The sequence below is a fragment of the Asterias rubens genome, chromosome 17, assembly GCF_902459465.1.
Source record: "Asterias rubens chromosome 17, eAstRub1.3, whole genome shotgun sequence".
Classification (NCBI taxonomy): Eukaryota; Metazoa; Echinodermata; class Asteroidea; order Forcipulatida; family Asteriidae; genus Asterias; species Asterias rubens.
The window spans coordinates 9521398-9541266 of NC_047078.1; the positions used below are offsets into that span (position 1 = coordinate 9521398).

The 19869-nt window shown below is 38.3% G+C and overlaps 1 protein-coding gene across 1 annotated transcript; it reads left to right on the forward strand.

Annotated features, from left to right (window-relative positions):
* The first annotated feature begins 537 nt into the window (after nucleotides 1–537).
* On the forward strand, nucleotides 538–18278 carry LOC117301565 (lachesin-like). The gene is made up of 11 exons (XM_033785595.1): nucleotides 538–854; nucleotides 5465–5626; nucleotides 6147–6278; nucleotides 8218–8394; nucleotides 9671–9970; nucleotides 14248–14422; nucleotides 14923–15023; nucleotides 15623–15771; nucleotides 16067–16265; nucleotides 17235–17300; nucleotides 17699–18278. Exons 1-11 carry the CDS (start codon nucleotides 797–799, stop codon nucleotides 17803–17805), a joined length of 1626 nt encoding a protein of 541 aa, XP_033641486.1. The 5' UTR covers nucleotides 538–796; the 3' UTR covers nucleotides 17806–18278.
* The last annotated feature ends 1591 nt before the right edge of the window (nucleotides 18279–19869 follow it).

A 19869-nucleotide genomic window follows, 5' to 3' on the forward strand; every position in this document is an offset into this window, starting at 1 on the left:
ACGTCCATTGACACGTGGTCCGATTCAAACGGCCTCCCATCCGAAATCGATGAACAAACGCAAACTTTAGACCTTTATCACGCTGTCACCATCTTGGTCATGTTCCCTGTTTCCAATAATAGTAATGAATGCTAACATTCATCGCGCAGACATGGCACCAGACTATTATTTCGTCCAGCCTCAGTTTGGTTACAATGAGTTGGAATTGAGTAAAATCAAGATGGCAACACCGTGGTAAAGGTCTATTTACTTCCAACGTCACTTTAAATCTTGACTCATCCATTATTGCAGTTCAGCACGGCTATTAAACTCCTTTAAGTTATCAGTGAAGGCTGAATGGGTTTAACACGCAGAGGGGAAAGGACATCCCATGTCATCAGGGTGTCGCGATTGATTGTCCCGCTATTGTCCTATGAATAAAACAAGAGAGTAATAGATCTTCACTATACCTGACATGGTAAGGGGCTCACCAGACAAAGGGGTTTATATAGCTGTGTCGTTATCAGAACGCGCCAGAAGGCTCTAGTGAAACGCGAAGTCGAAGTCTCCCCCACCCACACCATGACACTTTCGCGCTGTGGAGAGAAGTATACATACCGTCAATTGCAACACACTTAACCCCATTGCGACACTCATATCTCATCAACCCCAGCTATTAATACCGTTGGTTTTCATCACTCCTGCATAACCTTCGTGGGTATGATGTTGTAAAGAGCTCGTGTGAATTGCATGATATCAAGCGTAACAATCTTATATTGTTTCATTGTTGAGCCGTTAGTTCTTCGAGGCAATACACATGGATCATCAGAGAGTGCTTCTCCTTACGATGTTAATCACCATTACAGTGCCTATAAGTAAGTAGAAATTCTCTTCCATTGACTATTTAGAATTTATCTAACCGTTTGAATCTAACAGAGCCATGGATGGACACAATTTTATAGAGCTGCTTATGCTGACAAAATTCCTTGACAGATTTCTGCTAAGAGCAGAAATGAGACGGATACAATCACAAATTGTTCAAAGTGATGTGGTACTTTGGCTGATACCCTTATTCTGGTAAACATACATTTGTCAGCAGGCATTTTTGTTTATACTTTCGTTACTAAAAGGTACATTACATAATTGTTGTTTTGCTAATAAAACATTTGCTGGCAATAAACATTATAGTAATGTAATCATATAGCTCTATGAATGTACTCCACCAAAACCATAAACTGGCAAACCTGTTGAAGTTTGAGATCGATCGGTCATCTGGGTCAAATAAATAAAACGCTCACTGAGCGATAAACTCGAATGGGAAATTAGTTTCATATATTATTTCTCATCAAATATGACATTTCAGACACAAATATTTCAAGGGATGTTTTCTACTATCATTATCATTGACCGTGTAAGTTTTATGTAAATCTGTGATCTGAGACGTTTTTTGTTTTCAATGTACTCGTTTTTAACGCATTATTATTTGAACTAGTACTTAATTTTTCGTCGATTGAATTGAAAAGTTGTAACATTTATTTCTGATACAGAGCGTCTTAATTAAAGAGCACAACTATTTCGTCAATATACAATCGGGTTAAGGTTAAATTACACACGCCATTGCACCGACTGAGGACAGCAGGGGCCTTTATAGGTCTGTCTATGTAATTAACACAGCCTGGTCAGTTCATTTGCAGTCTGCATAAAATTTAATTGTGATCCTAATATTCCCAAAGGGAGAAACAGCCGTGTACTTTCATTGAGGGGTGTCAGGAATAGGCGTGGTTTACTGGACATCCTCTTTATGGCAGTGGTCAAGCAAGGCCTATACTTAAACTGAATACGTTAAAGGGGTTTTCCCATTCATATAAATTGTAGAGGATTATACTGTTTGATTTTGAATCTTGTCTATTTGCTCCCCTTAATGCACGTGTTTACTCCGCATGGTTCTGTGTCTTAAAGAAAACTCAGATTGTTACTCAACCTGTGGCGAGTAAGCTTGAAGTCGAGTTATGTAAAGACGTTCAGCTTTATTTTCCCAACCTACATATAAATTACTGCTCCCCCCCAAAAAAAATAGTTAACGAGATCAATTATTTCATAGAGCTGCCTGAACAGAAAATATTGCTTAACAATTTCTGCTGAGCAGAAAATAATGAGCAGGATACCAGTCACAAAATGTTCGTACATGTGATATGGTATTTTGTCTGCAAACTTTATTCTGGTAAGCAAAAATGTGTTGTGCTTAGGCTACTGTTTGTGTTTAAGCACCTCTATGAAATTTTGCTCTGTGGTTGGTTAGCATTTGTAATTTACGAGTCTGTAGGCTAAAACCCGAATTAGTCACTGAATAATTACAGTTGATCAGTGGACTGAACATGGCCCAATCCTTTTCTCGTCTCTTACTCAATATTTGTTGTTTGAATACCCCTTTTAGCAGAATGAAATGTATACGTTAAGGCGCCTAATCTAACACGTGTACTTCCTCCACACCAATTGTTTACTATACATAATTGATATAGATTATAGAAAACTTGACCGGGAAACCCTGTCACACTTCCCTAAAAAATATTTGCATAACATTTCTACCCTTGATGCGCCTGCGGTAAAACCACATCTATACAGAAGGGGCGCGTTTGCGGTGATAATATATGATTGGTGGACTCAAAGTGTACGTAAGCTTAATTTATGCATTTATTCGTGAAAATATAGCGATATGATAGGTGGACTTAAAGTTTAAATAATGTATGCAATAACTCATGCAAATATGTGGACTCAAAGTTACAATGCAGTGATATGATTGGTGGACTCAAAGTTTACGTAAAAGCTTATTATGTATGCATTTATTCATGCAACAGGGTGATATGATTAATGTGGACTCAAAGTTTACGTATAAGCTCATTATGTATGCATTTTATTCATGCAAATAGGGGGATCGATAGATGCAGGTAAACATTATATTATCGCATCTCTTAAGTTGTTAAAATTGAAATGAAGCTCATAATAAGCAATGAAAACAGTGATTACCATAGCATACAGTCAGTCATGTCCTTTCTATTATACAACGTCACAGCCATGTCTTTGCCATCCAAGGTTAGAAAACTATAAAGGAAAGCCAAATAATGCATAACCAAAACAGTTTATTATTTCAGATAGATTTTTTTCACAGAACTCGGGAAAGTACTGAGATATAAAGTGCTTATACACACATCGGTGTATATGGGTTAAAAAGCAGTGGACACTACTGGTAATTACTCAAAATAATTACTAGCGTAAAACCTTACTTGGTAACAAGTAATGGGACGAGGTTAATAGTATAAAACATTGTGAGAAACGGCTCCCTCTGAAGTGACGTAGTCTTCGAGAAAGAAGTAATTTTCCACGAATTTGATTTAGAGGTCTCAAGTTTAGAATTTGAGGTCTTTAAATCAAGCATCTGAAAGCACACAACTTCGTGTGACCAGGGTATTTTTTCTTTCATAGTTATCTAGCAACTTAGATGACCAATTAAAGAGCTCATATTTTCACAGGTTTGTCATTTTATGCATATGTTGAGATCAAGGGGGAAGACTTGTCTTTGACAGTTATCAATAGTGTCCAGTGCCTTTAAGCCAAAAAGAATATTCTTTATCCCGGTGCAAATTTACATCTATCAAAACAGATTGGCTAAACCTGTTTGTAACTACCTTATACACAAATATTAAAAATAGTGATGAATTTGTTGGAAACAAAGCAACCAATCAAGGGAGATGTTGATCTGATCTCAAGTTCGTGGTATCAAAATGACATGAAAATAATATATTTTTGAGTTTTTGTGAAAATAACCGATGGTTTACAACTCGACGTTTCGATGCTTGTCTTTCCTGGTCTGCAACTGGATAGTTCAACCATTGTGAATCTCCACCATACCTTTATTGCTTATAAAGCTTATACAAAAGGTTCGGTAACTTTAACTAACTTTTTGTAGACGATACTTTTTACCTAGTGATTGTAAAGGAGAGTTTGCCGAACAGCAGAAGGTGTGGTTCGTATAGCTTCTATATGAACAACTTAGTTACCGGTTAAACGTCACACTAATAAACATACATAAAATATACTTCCTTCTAATTTATTCATTTATACAAAGTTTGACCACAAATCAAACAAATTAATTTATCATCTATCAAGCCATGTTGAACTACACCTAAATCATTGGTTATTATCGTCTTCGGACTGCCACCCCCGACTAACACCTTTTTAGTGCATGGTTGAGGACACTTCGTGCGTCACAAAGTATTTTCTTCTTCTTCTTTTTCTTCTTATTCTTTTTCTGAGGGGGTGGAGCGACACTTTGACATGAACATAACTCTTTCTCAGCCTTGTGATTTTTATGAGGTATAAATTGTGCCTTTACAGTTACTTGTTCTTTGATTCAGCGTGGAGGTAGTTTTGTAATTATAAATCACAGGGGCCCAATTTCATAGAGCTGCTTAAGCACAAAAAGATGCTAAGCATAGCCAAAGTATGCTGACAAGAATAAGGTTACCAGCAAAACAACATGTACCATATGTAATTAGTATTCTGCTCATTTCTGCTAAGCAGAGAGTTGTTAAGCAATAATTTTCGGCTTTTGGAAATTATGCCCCGGACTATTCGTCCTTGAGCTTTGTTGGGGGAAAAAAATGCAAGGTGATAGTTCATGGGGCTTTTATTTCTGAAAAAGAGTGCGCATTAAAATGAGGTGAACTTACACTGCCATCATGACGAAAAGTTGATGTTAAATTGATTGGCTACAACTTAGGACCAATTTGCGTGTTTTAAGGAGGTCGAACATAGTGCCTTTGTCAATGTTCTCATTTCATAGACCATTAGTTTCACCATGTAAATATAGAGTTAAATTGATTGGCTACAATTCTTAGGACCAATTTGCGTGTTTTAAGGAGGTCTAACATAGTGCCTTTGTCAATGTTCTCATTTCATAGACCATTAGTTTCACCATGTAAATATAGAGTTTTATTAATTTCATGCTTCACCTCAAACCCTGATTGAACTGACAAAGCCTTCACAACTGATGGTCCGAAATTGTGGAACATTATACAATCCCACATCAGATCTTATCTTGACTCTTATTGCTAAGCGCTATGATTTTATAATAACAATAATGTCGAGGTATTATATACCGCACGTAACTACAAAGGCGCTTTATATACATTTTTACAGAAAGATAGGTTATTGAAGTTATGAATTTTGAGACAAGAACACCTGGGTGGGCCGCTTCTTTTTTCGATAACTGCACTGGGTTTTTTTACGTGCATTACACAACACACGAGACCAACGGCTTTACGTCCCATCCGAAGGACGAAGCAATGGTTAAATGCCTTGCGGACACAGGTGTCACGACTGGGACTCGAACCCGTGGTCTAGAGCGAAATTTCGCTGTTCAAGTCCTGTTATTAATGTTGTTAATATTATCTCCAAAGTTTCATAATAATATTTGTTTCGGTTGTAGTTACAGCAGCCAAGAGGCAAGATATCGTCATAGGCTCCACTACATTTTCACTGACGGAGCGGGTGCAGAAATGTATGGAGATGCTTCGACTCAGGGTGAGGAACAGTGCCAACCCGGGCGGCGATATGCAGAAGTGCCTTCGGCAGATGACTACTACTCGAGGTAAGACATCTTGGATCCATCAACGATCTTAAAGGCACTGGACACTTTTGATGAAACTAGTAAAGAATACATTTACCATTGTTATATGGAAAACTTTGTAACATAAGGTGGCGGCAGACTTATCAGGTAACTTCCATTGTCTTACGTAGTTCTTACTTGCGCTCATTACTGAAAACGATGGATTTTGTACCTCAATATTAAAGTCGCTGGCTGGTATGGTTCAACTGTTTACTTGTTATCAGTTGTGTTGTTTAAAGGCACTGGACACGTTTGTTAATTGTCAATAATTGGTGCATCAAATAACAAAACTTTGAAAAGTTTGACTCGATATTGGTCATCGAAGTTGCAAGAGAATATAATGCAAGAAAAAACACACGTGATGCATTACTTTGTGAGCTTTCAGATGCCTAATCTATTTGAGTGAGAAATTACCTCTTTTTATGAGTGGTGGACGCCCCGTTGCAGCTTTAAAAGATATATAAAACATTATACATTTCTCATTTTTCTGTTTTCTTCTCAGCTCCAAATGAAACTTATTTTAACAACTTAGATTCTGAGTTGTTGGTTGCAGAGGAGGGTAGTACGGCTCTATTGGAATGTGAAATAGTCAATCTAGGAAACAAGGACGTGTCATGGAAGAGACGGGGAAAAAGTAAGTCATAAAACTCTTGTGTTAAATTGGAACAAACTTATGCTTATTTTTGTGTGTTTAATCATTGTTAAAGGCAAAATATACAATACGTGTTTACGTCATTCCACTCGTTGTTATATTAAAAGTTGATGGCAGTTTGGGGGTTTGCAGATAAAAAAGGGGAAAATCATCCGGGATTAAATCCATTGAGAACACTGTATTCGACTCATTAAGTTTGGCAGGAATTCATATTTTGCTTGTTGCATCGGGTCCTATGGTGACCCCATTTATTTTTATCTCATTCTGCTCATTCTAATCTTTATATAAACAAGAATAATATTAAAAGTCGATGGCAGTTTTTGGTCTAAAAAGGTCTGCAGTTAGAAAAGGGAAAAATCATTAGGGAATAAATCCATTGATAACACTGTATTTCGACTCAGTAGGTTTTGCAATAGTTCATGTTCACGTCGCATCGGATCCAAGGGTGACTCCGTTGTTTGCCTCATTCTAATCTTTATATAAACAAGAATAATATTGAAAGTCGATGGCAGTTTTTGGTCTAAAAAAGGGGAAAATCATCCGGGAATAAATCCATTGAGAACACTGTATTTCGACTCGTTATGTTTTGCAATAATTCATGTTCACGTTGCATCGGGTCCAAGGGTGACTCTGTTGTTTACCTCATTCTAATCTTTATATAAACAAGAAAAATATTAAAAGTCGATGGCAGTTTTGGGTCTGCAGATGGAAAAAAAAGGAAAATCCTCAGAGAATGTGTCAACCGAGAACACTGTATTCCGACTCATTAGGTTTTGACACGGAGAGCGCCCGGTTGTAATCAGTGCAGAACACCGGTCCCTTGAGCTCGACGCTCGGGGTTTTGGTCCGGGGTGTGAGAGTCGTTTTACGGGCTCTGTTTGCGTGTGGCGAACCATACTGTCAGGGCGCATACTGGTACTGGGTGTTTATAACTGTACAGATGGGCGATTATGCGGAGAATTATAGCGTGACAGATGAATTGGGGATGAGAGAATTGTTCAGTTTTATTTAATTCCCTTTGGTTGTGTATGAAAGCATTTACCAAAATAAATTGGGGTGGACCCAATTTCGTGTATAGGCATAACCTACATAGGCCCCTAATGGTTTACCAGGTTTCCATTTCAATTTGGATCAGGTGTACCACTGGACCAATGGTCATGCTCACCTCGGCCTAATTTCTAGTACTTTACGTTCAAGCTAAAATAAAGTTCGTCTCCTGAGACGAAAACTATTTTCGTGACATTGTTTAATGTAAATCTTTGAACATTATGTTTTGTGTTACAAAAAGTACCCAAAGGTACCCAAATACTGCTTGGTAGGTATCTTTGCTATAGGAAAAAAGAGTGGTGCACCAGTTTCATTAAATGTAAACTTTATGGAATTTCGGCTGGTAACCGGACTCCTTATCAACACAAGATATTATGGTGGACAAGGATGGTTTTGTTTAAAGGCACTGGACACCTTTGGTAATTGGCAAAGACCAGTCTTCTCACTTGGACGGTGTATCTCCTCAACATATGCTCAAAATAACGAAGCAGTGAAAGATTGGAGATAATAATGAAAGAAGAAAAAAAACTTGTCACACTAAGTTGTGTGCTTTCGGATGCTTGATATCGAGACCTCAACATCTAATTCTGAGGTCTCGAACTCAAATTCGTGGAAAATTCCTTCTCTCTTATAAACTACGTTACTTCAGAGGGAGCCGTTTTTCACAATGTTTTATACTATACCAACGGCTCCCCCATTACTCGTTATCAAGTATAAGGTTTTATGCTAATAATTATTTTGAGTAATTACCAATAGTGTGTATACAGACAGATTTACCTATAAAACAAAATAATGATAGTGTCAGCTATGGTATCTCAAAATGGCTTATGATAGGGCCTATTAACTCAAAATTACTGTTTTGTTGTATCCATAGCATTGAGTCATATGGAGACATCATATCTACGCGGTAGACGCTTCAAACTGAAGAGAGTAAACTCTACCTTTAGTATCCGTATTGAGGGAGTCGTCAAGTCTGATGCCGGTGATTACAAGTGCCAAGTACTATCTAGAACCTCAACAATCGAGAGGATCATCAGACTGGAGGTACCAAGTAAGTGGGAGGATCCATTTCATAAAGCTGTTAAGCAGAACGAACTGCGAACTGCGAACTGCTTAGCACATTTTGTAAGCTAAGCAAAAAATGGGTTGGGCACCAGTCAAACAAATATGTAAACTTTATGGACTTTTGGTGGGTATTAAACCAGTTTTCCCGTTTCTCTGTTTTAAATGCAGAATTATAAACTTTCTTGTTTTATCGTTCCAGAAAACGGCTGTGAGTATTATTTTTGATGTTGTGAACATAGCTAGGTGTTTTCTGTGATAATTTTTGAGACTGGCAAATAATTTTAATTCATACTTTTTTGCGTAAATACTGTTGCAAGTAATTAACAGAAACACCCCCCCCCCCTTTGAGCAACAATGTTCTGCGATATTTCCCCCCCCCCCCGAAATTGCAATCTCCTGGCCGAAACAAAATGTCCCTCTCTATTAGAGCTCGTTAAATAACTACTTTTTAAAGGCGTCGTAGGATATGCGGACTAGCTTTTGAATCTTTTACAAAGGTAGTCCCAAATAATTCATGAAATTCCCGGATACTAAAAGATGAATGACAATCTCTCTTTAGAAACAAAACCATTGCTGTCAAGTGTATGTCTTTTTGATGGACGAGTGAGCGCTTGAAACTCCCGTAGGTTCACGATTACTCAATTATTAACTCTTTAACTCTCTAAATGCAAAAGAGTGGAAGGGCACTCTTTGAAGAGCCATATTGGGGACAACTCTTTTTCGAGTGGTCTTCAACTTTTTTTTTAATGAAGTTTGCATCCTTTTGAGTGATTTGTTCATAATTCTGCCCTGGAGTGAAACCCCTCTAAAAGAGTGAACTAACCACCAGTTTTTTTAAAGAGCCATTTGAGGGACAACTCGAAATGCAAAGAGTGTTTTTTCATACTTTTCCGTCTAGAGAGTATATCTCCGGTTTAGGATAAACCGGATTCAAACTCGGCTGTCCCGATCAGCAGAGTCTGGGTTAACCATGCTGATTCGTCCTTCGGATGAGACGTAAAGCCGTTGGTCCCGTGTGTTGTATAACATCGTGACGTAAAATAACCCAGTGCATTAGTCAAAACGAGAAGGTGTTCGCCCTGGTGTTCCTGGTTTGATTGGCAGTATATTGCGCCACACTTTGTAGACCTTTAAAAGGAGTAGGTCTCATAATTCAAACGTAGTCCCCTTGCAGGAAAATTATGGAAGTTTAAAGCGCCTTTAGCGTCAATGAGTGACGGATATGCGAACTCTAAGACAACTTTTATAATTGTGATTTTCAGGTCTACCGAATATCTTCACCATCGACCCAAGCTCGTCTCCATATTTCATCCCATCCGACCCAAACCGGCGCTACTTCAACTCTACATCGGACGCCATTTTGTTTTGCAACGCAACAGGCTCCCCAGAGCCGAATGTCACGTGGGAGCGCGTGGATGGCAATTCGTCCAATGGGAGGCTAGGTTTGTGGGGCGATACGGTGTCGTTACGTAACGTAAGTGCGGGAGACGCTGGGACGTATAACTGCACGGCTTCAAACGGAGTTGGTGACGTAGAGTTATCAGTGGAAGTTGTGGTTCAGTGTAAGTATGACGTCACAATTTGCTTTAGGCCTAACTGTAATAGACGACGTAACGATTCCGCACAGTTTTGCATATTCATAACCATAATCATAATTTGGATCGGGCAATCGTGTAGTTGACTATTTAATTATATTTAATATATACATACTGATTATTACACTGCAAAAAAATTGGGGTGTTAAATTGACTCCATGTGTGTTGTCACAATACCGACAAAGGATAATCAAGTAGCAACAATTTCTACAACAAAATCGCAATGATGTTATTTAAACACTTTAATATGTTTACTCTGATTCTCAGTCTGCGGTAACTATATGTAACAACACCACTGGTGTCAATTTTAACACCCAAATATATATATAAAAACACCACCACCAACAATAACAACACCTACTGATGCAGTAACACTTCTCGTATATTTTGTATATTTTTGCATAACCACATTACTTCGAAGTCTCTCAAAAATTAATGCTTAAAGACAGTGGACACTATTGGTAATTGTCAAAGACTAGCCTTCACAGTTGGTGTATCTCAACATATGCATGACATAACTTAACTGTGAAAATTTGAGCTCAATTGGTCATCGAAGTTGTGAGATAATAATGAAAGAAGAAGACCTCAAGTTCTAAACTTGAGGTCTCGAAATCAAATTCGTGGAAAATAACTTCTTTCTCGAAAACTATGGCACTTCAGAGGGAGCCGTTTCTCACAATGTCTTATACCATCAACCTCTCCCCATTACTCGTCACCAAGAAAGGTTTTATGCCAATAATTATTTTGAGTAATTACCAATAGTGTCCACTGCCTTTAAACTATCGAAAGCTGCTGTAGGCTTCTAGCAAAAAGTTGTTATTGGCATTATTTTTCAGAGTTATAACTAAATGCATGGTACCCCAAAACCCAAGAAGGAAAACATACACTTAATTATGATTCAGCGATCCGCAGCGAGACTATGTTTCAACAACTACTCAAGGGAGGCTAGTGTCTCAGAAATGATTACCAAACTCAACTGGCACCAGCTTGAGGGGGGGTGTCGTCTCATTCCAAGGCTCGCTATGATGTTTCTCATCCTACACAACCTCGTCGATATAACCTGTGAGGTGGGTTTCGAAACCCACCTCACTAAACCAAGCAACACGCCCTACTAAAAGAACCCATCCACTCTCACTCATGCAACTTCAAGCCAGGACAACAATTTACGCCAACACTTTGTTTTCACAGGGACTCTACCACACTGGAATGGACTCCCCCACACTATCCTAGATTTGAAAGATTATAAAGCCTTCAAGACAGCGATTAAAGCACACTTTATTTAGACATCTCCACTAGGTCATTGGTCAGGTCATATAACTCTGATGCGATTCGGGTATCCGTTTTGATTGGAGTACAATATATCCAGATCCAGAAATGAATACCTTCTCTATGAAACTGTGCCAAGTAGGTTGCTTACTTAGGCCGTGTCCGAAACGACGACTTCGGCTACAGTTACGTCTAGATCAGCGCGTCTACCAGTGTTGAAGAATAGGCAGACGCGCGCGATCTAGCCGTAGCTGTAGCCGAAGTCGCCGTTTCGGACACGGCCATGGTATGATATATTGGTGAGGAGCACTGAGCATCTATTTTTAATCGCTTGGATCGATGTAAAACATTTATCCGTCGTTTGTTAATCTTGACATTGACAAATAATATTCATATCCAAGACTGACAGGTGGGTTGGGAAAAGCACTCATTACGACAGATCTTACCGTACCACGTACCTCGGTAGCGACACCCTGAGCGGGGGTTTTGACGCCTCTGAACGGTATAGGGAAGACTTGCAAATCATGGTAGCTGCTCGGAGTTGAGACGTGTATTCAGGCTCCCTTAGGATGACACTGCCATACGTCACTGTCTTTTATGACACCTCTATGGCTGGGAATGAGGGGTTTGGTTTGTCAAGTACAGGCAGTAACAGCTAGCTGTCTTGATAAATCCACGTCAAACTTGTTTTGGACCACGGCCAGGCTCCTTGCAAGATTTATAAACTCACTGCTTACCTGTAGCCTAAAATAATTGTTTGTATCCATTTTGTGAACAACCGTTTGAACACAACTGGTAGAAGTTATTTCAAAGTTATAATTTTAAACAATCACTGTTTAGTTTGTTGAATACATGATTTGCAAATGACAGTAAAGTTAGCTTGGTATTGGATATTGAACATTCACTTGGGTTTTTGCATCGAATATCAATGTTGCTTTTTCCTTATTGGACATTGGCCATTCAAATATGTTTGTACACGTCAATTTTTGATATTGGACACTGGACATTCAAAGAGGTTTGTACAGCAGTGACTGTCTGCCTTGTACATCTATTTTGAACATTGGGGATTCAAATAGGTTTGTACACATCGAATATCAATGTTGCTTCGATATTGGACATTGGACATAATGTTCGTACAATGAATGTCTATACGATTTACATATTGGATAACGGATATTATCTGCACAGAGTTACTTATGTTGTGTATCATTTTGTGTATTTGTAACAAAATGTGACTGGTTTTTTTTCGGGTTTTTATATTTTATAAAAGTAACAATAATATTTGCAGCTTTAATCTGTCAGTGCAGTTCAGTTAGGCGCATGTTGTGGTGCCCACTGCAACGAATATTAGATCATTAAGCACATCTCATTCAAACATTTCTAGGAATTGGAATAAAAGGTTTCTATAGAGCAGGTTGTCTGCCAAACTCCATCAACGGTCAACACACTATATGGAATAACACTTTCTGTTTAAAGGTTCCTACAAACTTTGGTACCAAAAATGATATAGGTATTAGCACAAACAACTTGGTAATTAGCATTTGAAAGCTGTTGATAGTATAAAACATTGAGAGAAACGGCTCCCTCTGAAGTAACGTAGTTTTTGAGAAAGAAGTAATTTCTCACGAAAATATTTGAATCTGAAAAACACTTCAAACCTGAAGCCCCTCTTTCAGGCATCTGTAAAGAACACATAATTGTGAAACAATGGTGTTTTTCCTTTGTTTATTTCCTTGCAACTTTGATGACCAATCTTAAGCCAAATTTTAACAGATCTGTTAATGTAGACATAATGCTGGGATACACCAAGTGAGAATGCTGGTCTTTGACAATAATATTACCAAGTGTCCAGTGCCTTTAATACACCCGTAAGCACCCATGCAAAACGAACTTGTGATGTATAATGTAGAGCCAATATATTAGGAATTAATCTGTTTTGCTAGTCGTAGATAATCCAGATGTGATATCACATTTTGCCCCCATCGTCAAGGGTCTGATGATAACCTTGCATATGGTGAATGCTTAATGACCAATATACGCATTTGAAATACCCAAGTTAATAAAGATGTAGACTTCGCAATGATCTTAATACTCGTCTCCTGAGTGACCTTGACATGGCAGAACGGGCCCAATTTCATAGAGCTATACTCAGCACAAAAAACCCTAGCACAACAAAATAATTATGCTTACACAATGTGATATCACATTTATTTAAAGACAGTGGACACTATTGGTAAATGTCAAAGACCAGTCTTCCCACTTGCTGTGTCTCAACATATGCATAAAAATAACAAAACTGTGAAAATTTGAGCTCGATTGGTCGTCGGAGTTGCGAGATAACTAATGAAAGAAAAAACACCCTTGTCACACGAAGTTGTGTGCTTTCAGATGCTTGATTTCGAGACCTCAAATTCTAAACTTGAGGTCTCGAAATCAAATTCGTGGAAAATTACTTCTTTCTTAAAAACTACTCCACTTCAGAGGGAGCCGTTTCTCACAATGTTTTATACTGTGTCAACGGCTCCCCATTACTCGTTATCAAGTTTAAGGTTTTATGCTAATAATTATTTTGAGTAATTACCAATAGTGTCCACTGCCTTTAATTGCCTCTATCGTGAAGGGAGACTGAAAACCATGCATATGGTGAATGCTAATGGCCAGGATAAGCATTGATAAAAAAATGCATAGTCTATGAAATTGTAGACTTGTATCTCAAGGATCTGAATTTAGTACACGTCTCACGAGTGACCTTGAATCTTATGACAAAACGGGCCCAATTTCGAAGAGCAACTTGACATTAGGTTTGTACAAATTGTACTTATTGCGGGTGTCACATGTTCATTGTCACATTTGGGCTAGGATGGCCAATCCATTACGATACTAAGCTTAATAACAATATTATACATGTCTCTATAGTTAACCCCCGTACAAGAATTAACAAGCGGTGACGTTCGTCTTGAATTTTCATTCTTTTGTAGACAAACCTGTGGTCGTGTCCCCAACCCCCATGGTCAGGGCAGGTCGAGATGACTATGTAACAATAAGATGTAACGTCAAAGCCGTCCCAAAAGCTGAAATAGTCTGGAAGAGGAACAAGGTGGTGCTGCAAAATAACGGCAGGGGAATTCTCCGCAACGGGATGCAATCTGTCGAGTAATTTAATAAGCATTAATTTATTTTAATACACTAATGGGGGACTTTTTGGACGCTTGGTGGCAGCAGACTTACCAGGTAGATATATTGTTGTTTTACGTTATTTTGCGTATGATTGACCGGTAATTCTGCTGCCACCTAGCGTTCTGAAGTGACCTATTTTAATTAACCCTTATGGTCAAGACTGACCAAGATCCTGGGCCCAATGTCATACTACTTGTGCACAGACAGAAAGTATAGCTAAGCACAACAAAAACAATGCTTTACCAGAACAAGTTTAACAGCCAAAAGTGCCATGTCACTTGCATCATCTTTGACTGATATTCTAAGCACAAATTGTTAAGCACAACATTTCTGCTTATTCAACTCTATAAAACTTGGCCCAAACTTTGTGCGGTTAGTTAATTTCTATTTCATTATACTGACAGAAAACGAAAGTTTGCCAAAAGTAATTTAAATTTGTAGTCATGATAAAATTGTTTGCCTTTTTGTATTCCAAGTTATGTATTAGTGAAAGTGATGCCAGACACCGACTATGGCAACTACTCTTGTGTTGCGTCAAACATGATGGGCACATCACAAATGACTGTTGAATTACATGGTAAGACCTTCAATATAATCTTCAAAGATGTTCTGGGGTCGTCCTATAGAGTGTCGGGGTTAACCTGTTTCTTTATTTACGTGTTAATTATGTCCCTTATAATGTATGTTTGATGTAATTCTTTTAAATATTTGTATCTTCTCCATTTTTGGAGGTTTTGAGGTAATAAATAAATAAATAAATAATGGGAGACTTTGGAACGCTAGGTGGCAGCAGTCATCATAAGATCAAAATACCTTGTTTACGTATACCCTTTTCGAAACCACGGCTTCGGCTTCCAGACTCGGCTCAGGCTAGCTTGGCCCCGCGGTTGTTTTGACAATTGCACGTGCTTTGCATTCGTGCTCAGGGCTTCAGACGAGAGGACGGAGCCTGAAGCCGAAGCCGTGGATTCAAAAAAGGGCCATAGTTCTGAGCCTTTTCAGGTCACAACTACAAAAACAATAGATGTAAGTCTCCTGCAACCGACCCCAAAAGTCTCACATTTGCAATTGGCTTAATGTAGAAAACAAGATACAAAATTCGAACAAACTAATTTTCGCCATGACCAAAAAAATATAAGAGAGAATTGGACTTATTTCATCAATATTATGTTGCAGGTCGACCTGTAGCCCCAGCAGTGACAAGCCAAGCTATGGGTCGTAAACGCCACGCTTATACATTGTCATGGCAACCAGGAACATCTTCGTCCAATCAGAAGGTACCAATCAGTGCTTACGTCATCATGTTCAGAGGATGGTGGATAGAGGCAAGTATTTGCATTTCATAGAATTTGAAATTCTTTTGTTTTTGGGGTATTTAATTTCTTCTTTATAAATGCTCGATTGATTTTTTTTTCCCCAAAATATTCAAACTTCTGTTACACACTGGGATGGGCCAAGTGATCTCTTATGTTGACAATAGTTGGATGAGCAATTGACTGGCCCCTATAAGGTTATTCTGCGATGACGTCATGTGAATTGTATCGTGATATGTCTGCTGCCACCTAGTGTCCAAAATACCTCATTTGATAAATTATTTTTTTCCTTTCAACTTCCTGGCAGATGAGAGGGACGGCAAAGAGGATAGTGTTCTCACACGACACCCCTCTGAGAGAAGTGGTACGTGTCCGTGGTGACGAAAGGTCTTACAGTTACATCATACGTGACCTGAGGCCAAACACGACCTATGAGTTGAGTATTTATGGAAGAAACCAATACGGAAATGGGGATGTATCAATGTTCACCTTTTACACAACTACTGGTAAGAAGGCTTTGTTTTTATTTAAATCTTATTTACCGTTATGAGAGAGGTCCCAAAAAACTTTTAAACCCCATTATACATTTAGACGACGCCCCAAATAAAACGCTGTTATCAGATTGCATTTCTCGTATATTTTTTGTGTGTGTTTTATCTTCATCAAAGTTACTTTTTACATTCCCAGCTGATGCCATATTATAGAATTATTCAAGTCTGAATGTTCGTAATTAAAACAGTTATCAATATAAACCACAAAGGAAACTGACCGGGTAAAATTTCATTTCTAGTCAATTCTTTGTTCAACCCCCAAAATCAAATTAATAAAAACAGTGTGTACTTTCACCATTCTGATTACTTTTTGTTTTAATTAAGCCTCACGAAGTTCATGCCTTGTTTTCGAAGTTTGTATACAAGTTTGAAATGCACCAGACTCACTTTGTAGTTACTTGGCAATCTAGACAGCTCTGGAGTGGCATGGCCAGATAGCCAAAAAGTGTTGAGTTTGGTCACAACTTCTTTTAATACTCAAAATAGTTGTTAGCATAAAAAATTACTTGGTATACAAGCAATGGGGAGCTGTTGATAGTATAAAACATTGTGAGAAACGGCTCCCTCTGAAGTATTTTTTTTTTGAGAAAGAAGTACGTTTCCAAGAATTCGTTCACAAAATCAAGCATCTGAAAGCACACAACTTCGTTTGACAAGGGTGTTTTATTATTCCATTATTATCTCGCAACTTCGGCGACCAATCGAGCTCAAATTTTCACAGATTTGTTATTTTGTGCATCATTGAGATACACCAGGTGAGAAGACTAGTCTTTGACATTGACCAATAGTGTCCAGTGCCTTTAACAGGATTGATTTGCTAACATTTGGCGCACTTTGTTTATCATCAACACGACCAAACAGGAACTAATAACGAAAATTTAAACGAAACTCAATTAACTCTGATTTCTGTCTACATTTTTGCAGCAAATGTTCCAACGACCACGCAATCAATGATATCAAAATATGGCATAATGATGACAACTAAACCTGGTATGTATTAAAGTTTTTTCTTTTATAATTTTTAAATTTGATGTCCAATTGAGCAGCAATTTCACAGATTTTTATTTTAATGTCGTATAATGTTTGGAAAACAAGAGGGAATTGGTCTTTAGAAATTGTCAAAGGTGTCCAGTACCTAAGGATTTTTTTTTACCTGTCCATTAAATAAGCCGCATAAATAGGCCTATAATGACGAGGATATTGAAGACTGCAGACCCAAGTATAGTCCCCACTCCCACATGTCTCGCGGAGTCCCATGGCGGTGAACACACCTGCAGATACACAATTAAGGGGGCAGAATCCCTTGGGACAAATTCTTTTTTTACACCAGTAACGACAACGGATAATCTTTCTTTTTGTTGACCACATTAATTTTGTTCTCTGCACAGGTATTCGCCTTCCTCGTCGATCTGGAGCTGCTAGTCTTGAAGGAACGGGGCAACTTTGCTGTGTTATTTCAAGTTTGCTTTTCAGCTACATCATCATTAACAAATAAATAAGTACCAATATTATCGCACGAACTGTCGTTTTTTATTGTAATGAAACCAAAGTTTAATTGAAACAACAAGTTTGTCAGTGAGAGTTATTTATAACCTGTTGTCTAACGATGCCATCCTACATGTAGTATACTCCCTGTTACGATCATACCGGTGTACCAGGGAAATCTGTCCACTCTGTCCCCTATAAAGGGAAACTTTTATGGCTTTATGAGGACGCTTCAAGAGAGGGCGCTATATCAGAAGGGGTTTGGACATAATCTACTGCCACCTGCTTAACTAGTTACGACGACAAAAATAAGCTACATAAAACTTATAGCCATTAATGTCAATCAAATGACTTAGCATTATTATCTTTTTTGGAACCCGTGACGGTTTCAACATTCCTTTTCCCCGGCTAGAGACCCTGCCGTCGATTTCACCAAACTCTTCCTAACTTAGGATTAATCTTAGGAATTAGGACGAGTTCAGTTCTGCCATCCAAAGACGTTAGGACGAATTGAACCCATCTTAGGTAAGAAAGGGTTACTCGTCCTAACGTGAGATAGGATTAATCATAGCGTTTTGTGAAATCGGCCCACAAGTTCAAAAAGCTGCTTAGGCAGAAAAGACTGCTTAACAAATATTGAAACGAGCAGGTCACATATTGTTAGCACATAAATGTGCCTGTGCTTAGGTAGGCTCACGTGGTTAGGCAACTCTATGAAATTAGGCCCAGATCTGCAGTACAGACCGTTTGGCGATCGCAAGTGCCAATGTGCCGAAAAAGGGCAAAATGGCTTTAGGTTAGTGCAAAGGAATGGTTAGTAGGGCCTATTACACCGGAAAGGTTCAAAGGCTTGCCGTTTTCAGGTAGTTAAGTAGAATCGTAACTAAAACAAACTTGGAGGAGTGGTTAAATTTTGGTTTGTGTTTTTGAAGTGCTAAACAGTGTCGACACAATTGACAATAGAGAGCGCTATGAACAATTTCATAGGCCAAGTTCCAAAAAAAAATTGCTAACACAAAAATTGAAATGAGGAGGTCGCAAATTGTACACTGTAGGACATGATACTTTGGCTGGTAACCTTATTCTGGAGAGCACAATGTTTCTGTGCTTAGGTACTTGCAATAGGCAGCTCTATGAAATCAGGCCCATATCTGCAGAAAGATCGAGTGGCGATTGCCAAGTGCCAATGTGCCGAAAAAGGGCAAAATATGGCACAAGGTTAGTTCAAGGGAAGGATTAGTATTCCCGGAAAAAGTAAAAGGCTTGCCATTTTCAGAAAATTGTTAAGGAGAATCGTAACTTATAAAATATAACAAACTTGGAGGAGGGGTTAAATATTTGTTTGTGTTTTCAAGGTGCTTATAAACACTGTCGACACATTAAATAGAAGACCTATTTGACAATAGAGGGCGCTATGAAAAATTTCATAAGCCAAGTTCTCACAGGGCTCACACATTTTTTCGACATAAAGACTGATCTGGGCCAAATTTCATAAAGCTGTTAAGCAGAAAATACCGCTTGACAAATTTCTTTGCTAAGCATAAATTGATTGAGGTACCAGTCACAACAATGAGAATGTAATGTAGTTTTGGCTGGTGACCTGTTTTCTGTCGAACAACACTTTTCCGTGCTTAGCAAGTCTGTGCTTAAATGCTTTATGAGTGGGCACTGATACCAAAAACATGTTTTGAGCACCTTTTAAACGATATTAATAATAATCAGTCGTTTTAGTCGGACTCTTTATACATGTTTATAGGCCTAAGTCATTCTGATATTAATAATCTCAGTGTAGAAAACGGGTTTCAAAGTCATAATTTGCAAAGTTCTGCAATAATTTATAAATGACATGTACACAAGTAATAATAAGCAATTTGCATGCCATGCAATGCACTATAGATACGTTATAAATAACTGCAGATAGAAATCATCATGGTAGGCCCAAGCAACTTGCTCTTTGTTCTTCTGCAACCTTAGTCACATAATTGTAAGGGTTTTTTTTCTAGTGACTGTGAGGTCTGTATGTACAACTATTTCCTAAAGGGGGAACTAAAACCCGAACTAGTGCCCATTCACT

Coding starts and splice junctions, on each gene's coding strand:
- LOC117301565 (XM_033785595.1), top strand. CDS start 797: ATGGATCATCAGAGAGTGCTTCTCCTTACGATGTTAATCACCATTACA. Junction 855..5,464: donor CACCATTACAGTGCCTATAA/GTAAGTAGAAAT, acceptor TTTCGGTTGTAG/TTACAGCAGCCAAGAGGCAA. Junction 15,772..16,066: donor TCAGAGGATGGTGGATAGAG/GCAAGTATTTGC, acceptor ACTTCCTGGCAG/ATGAGAGGGACGGCAAAGAG.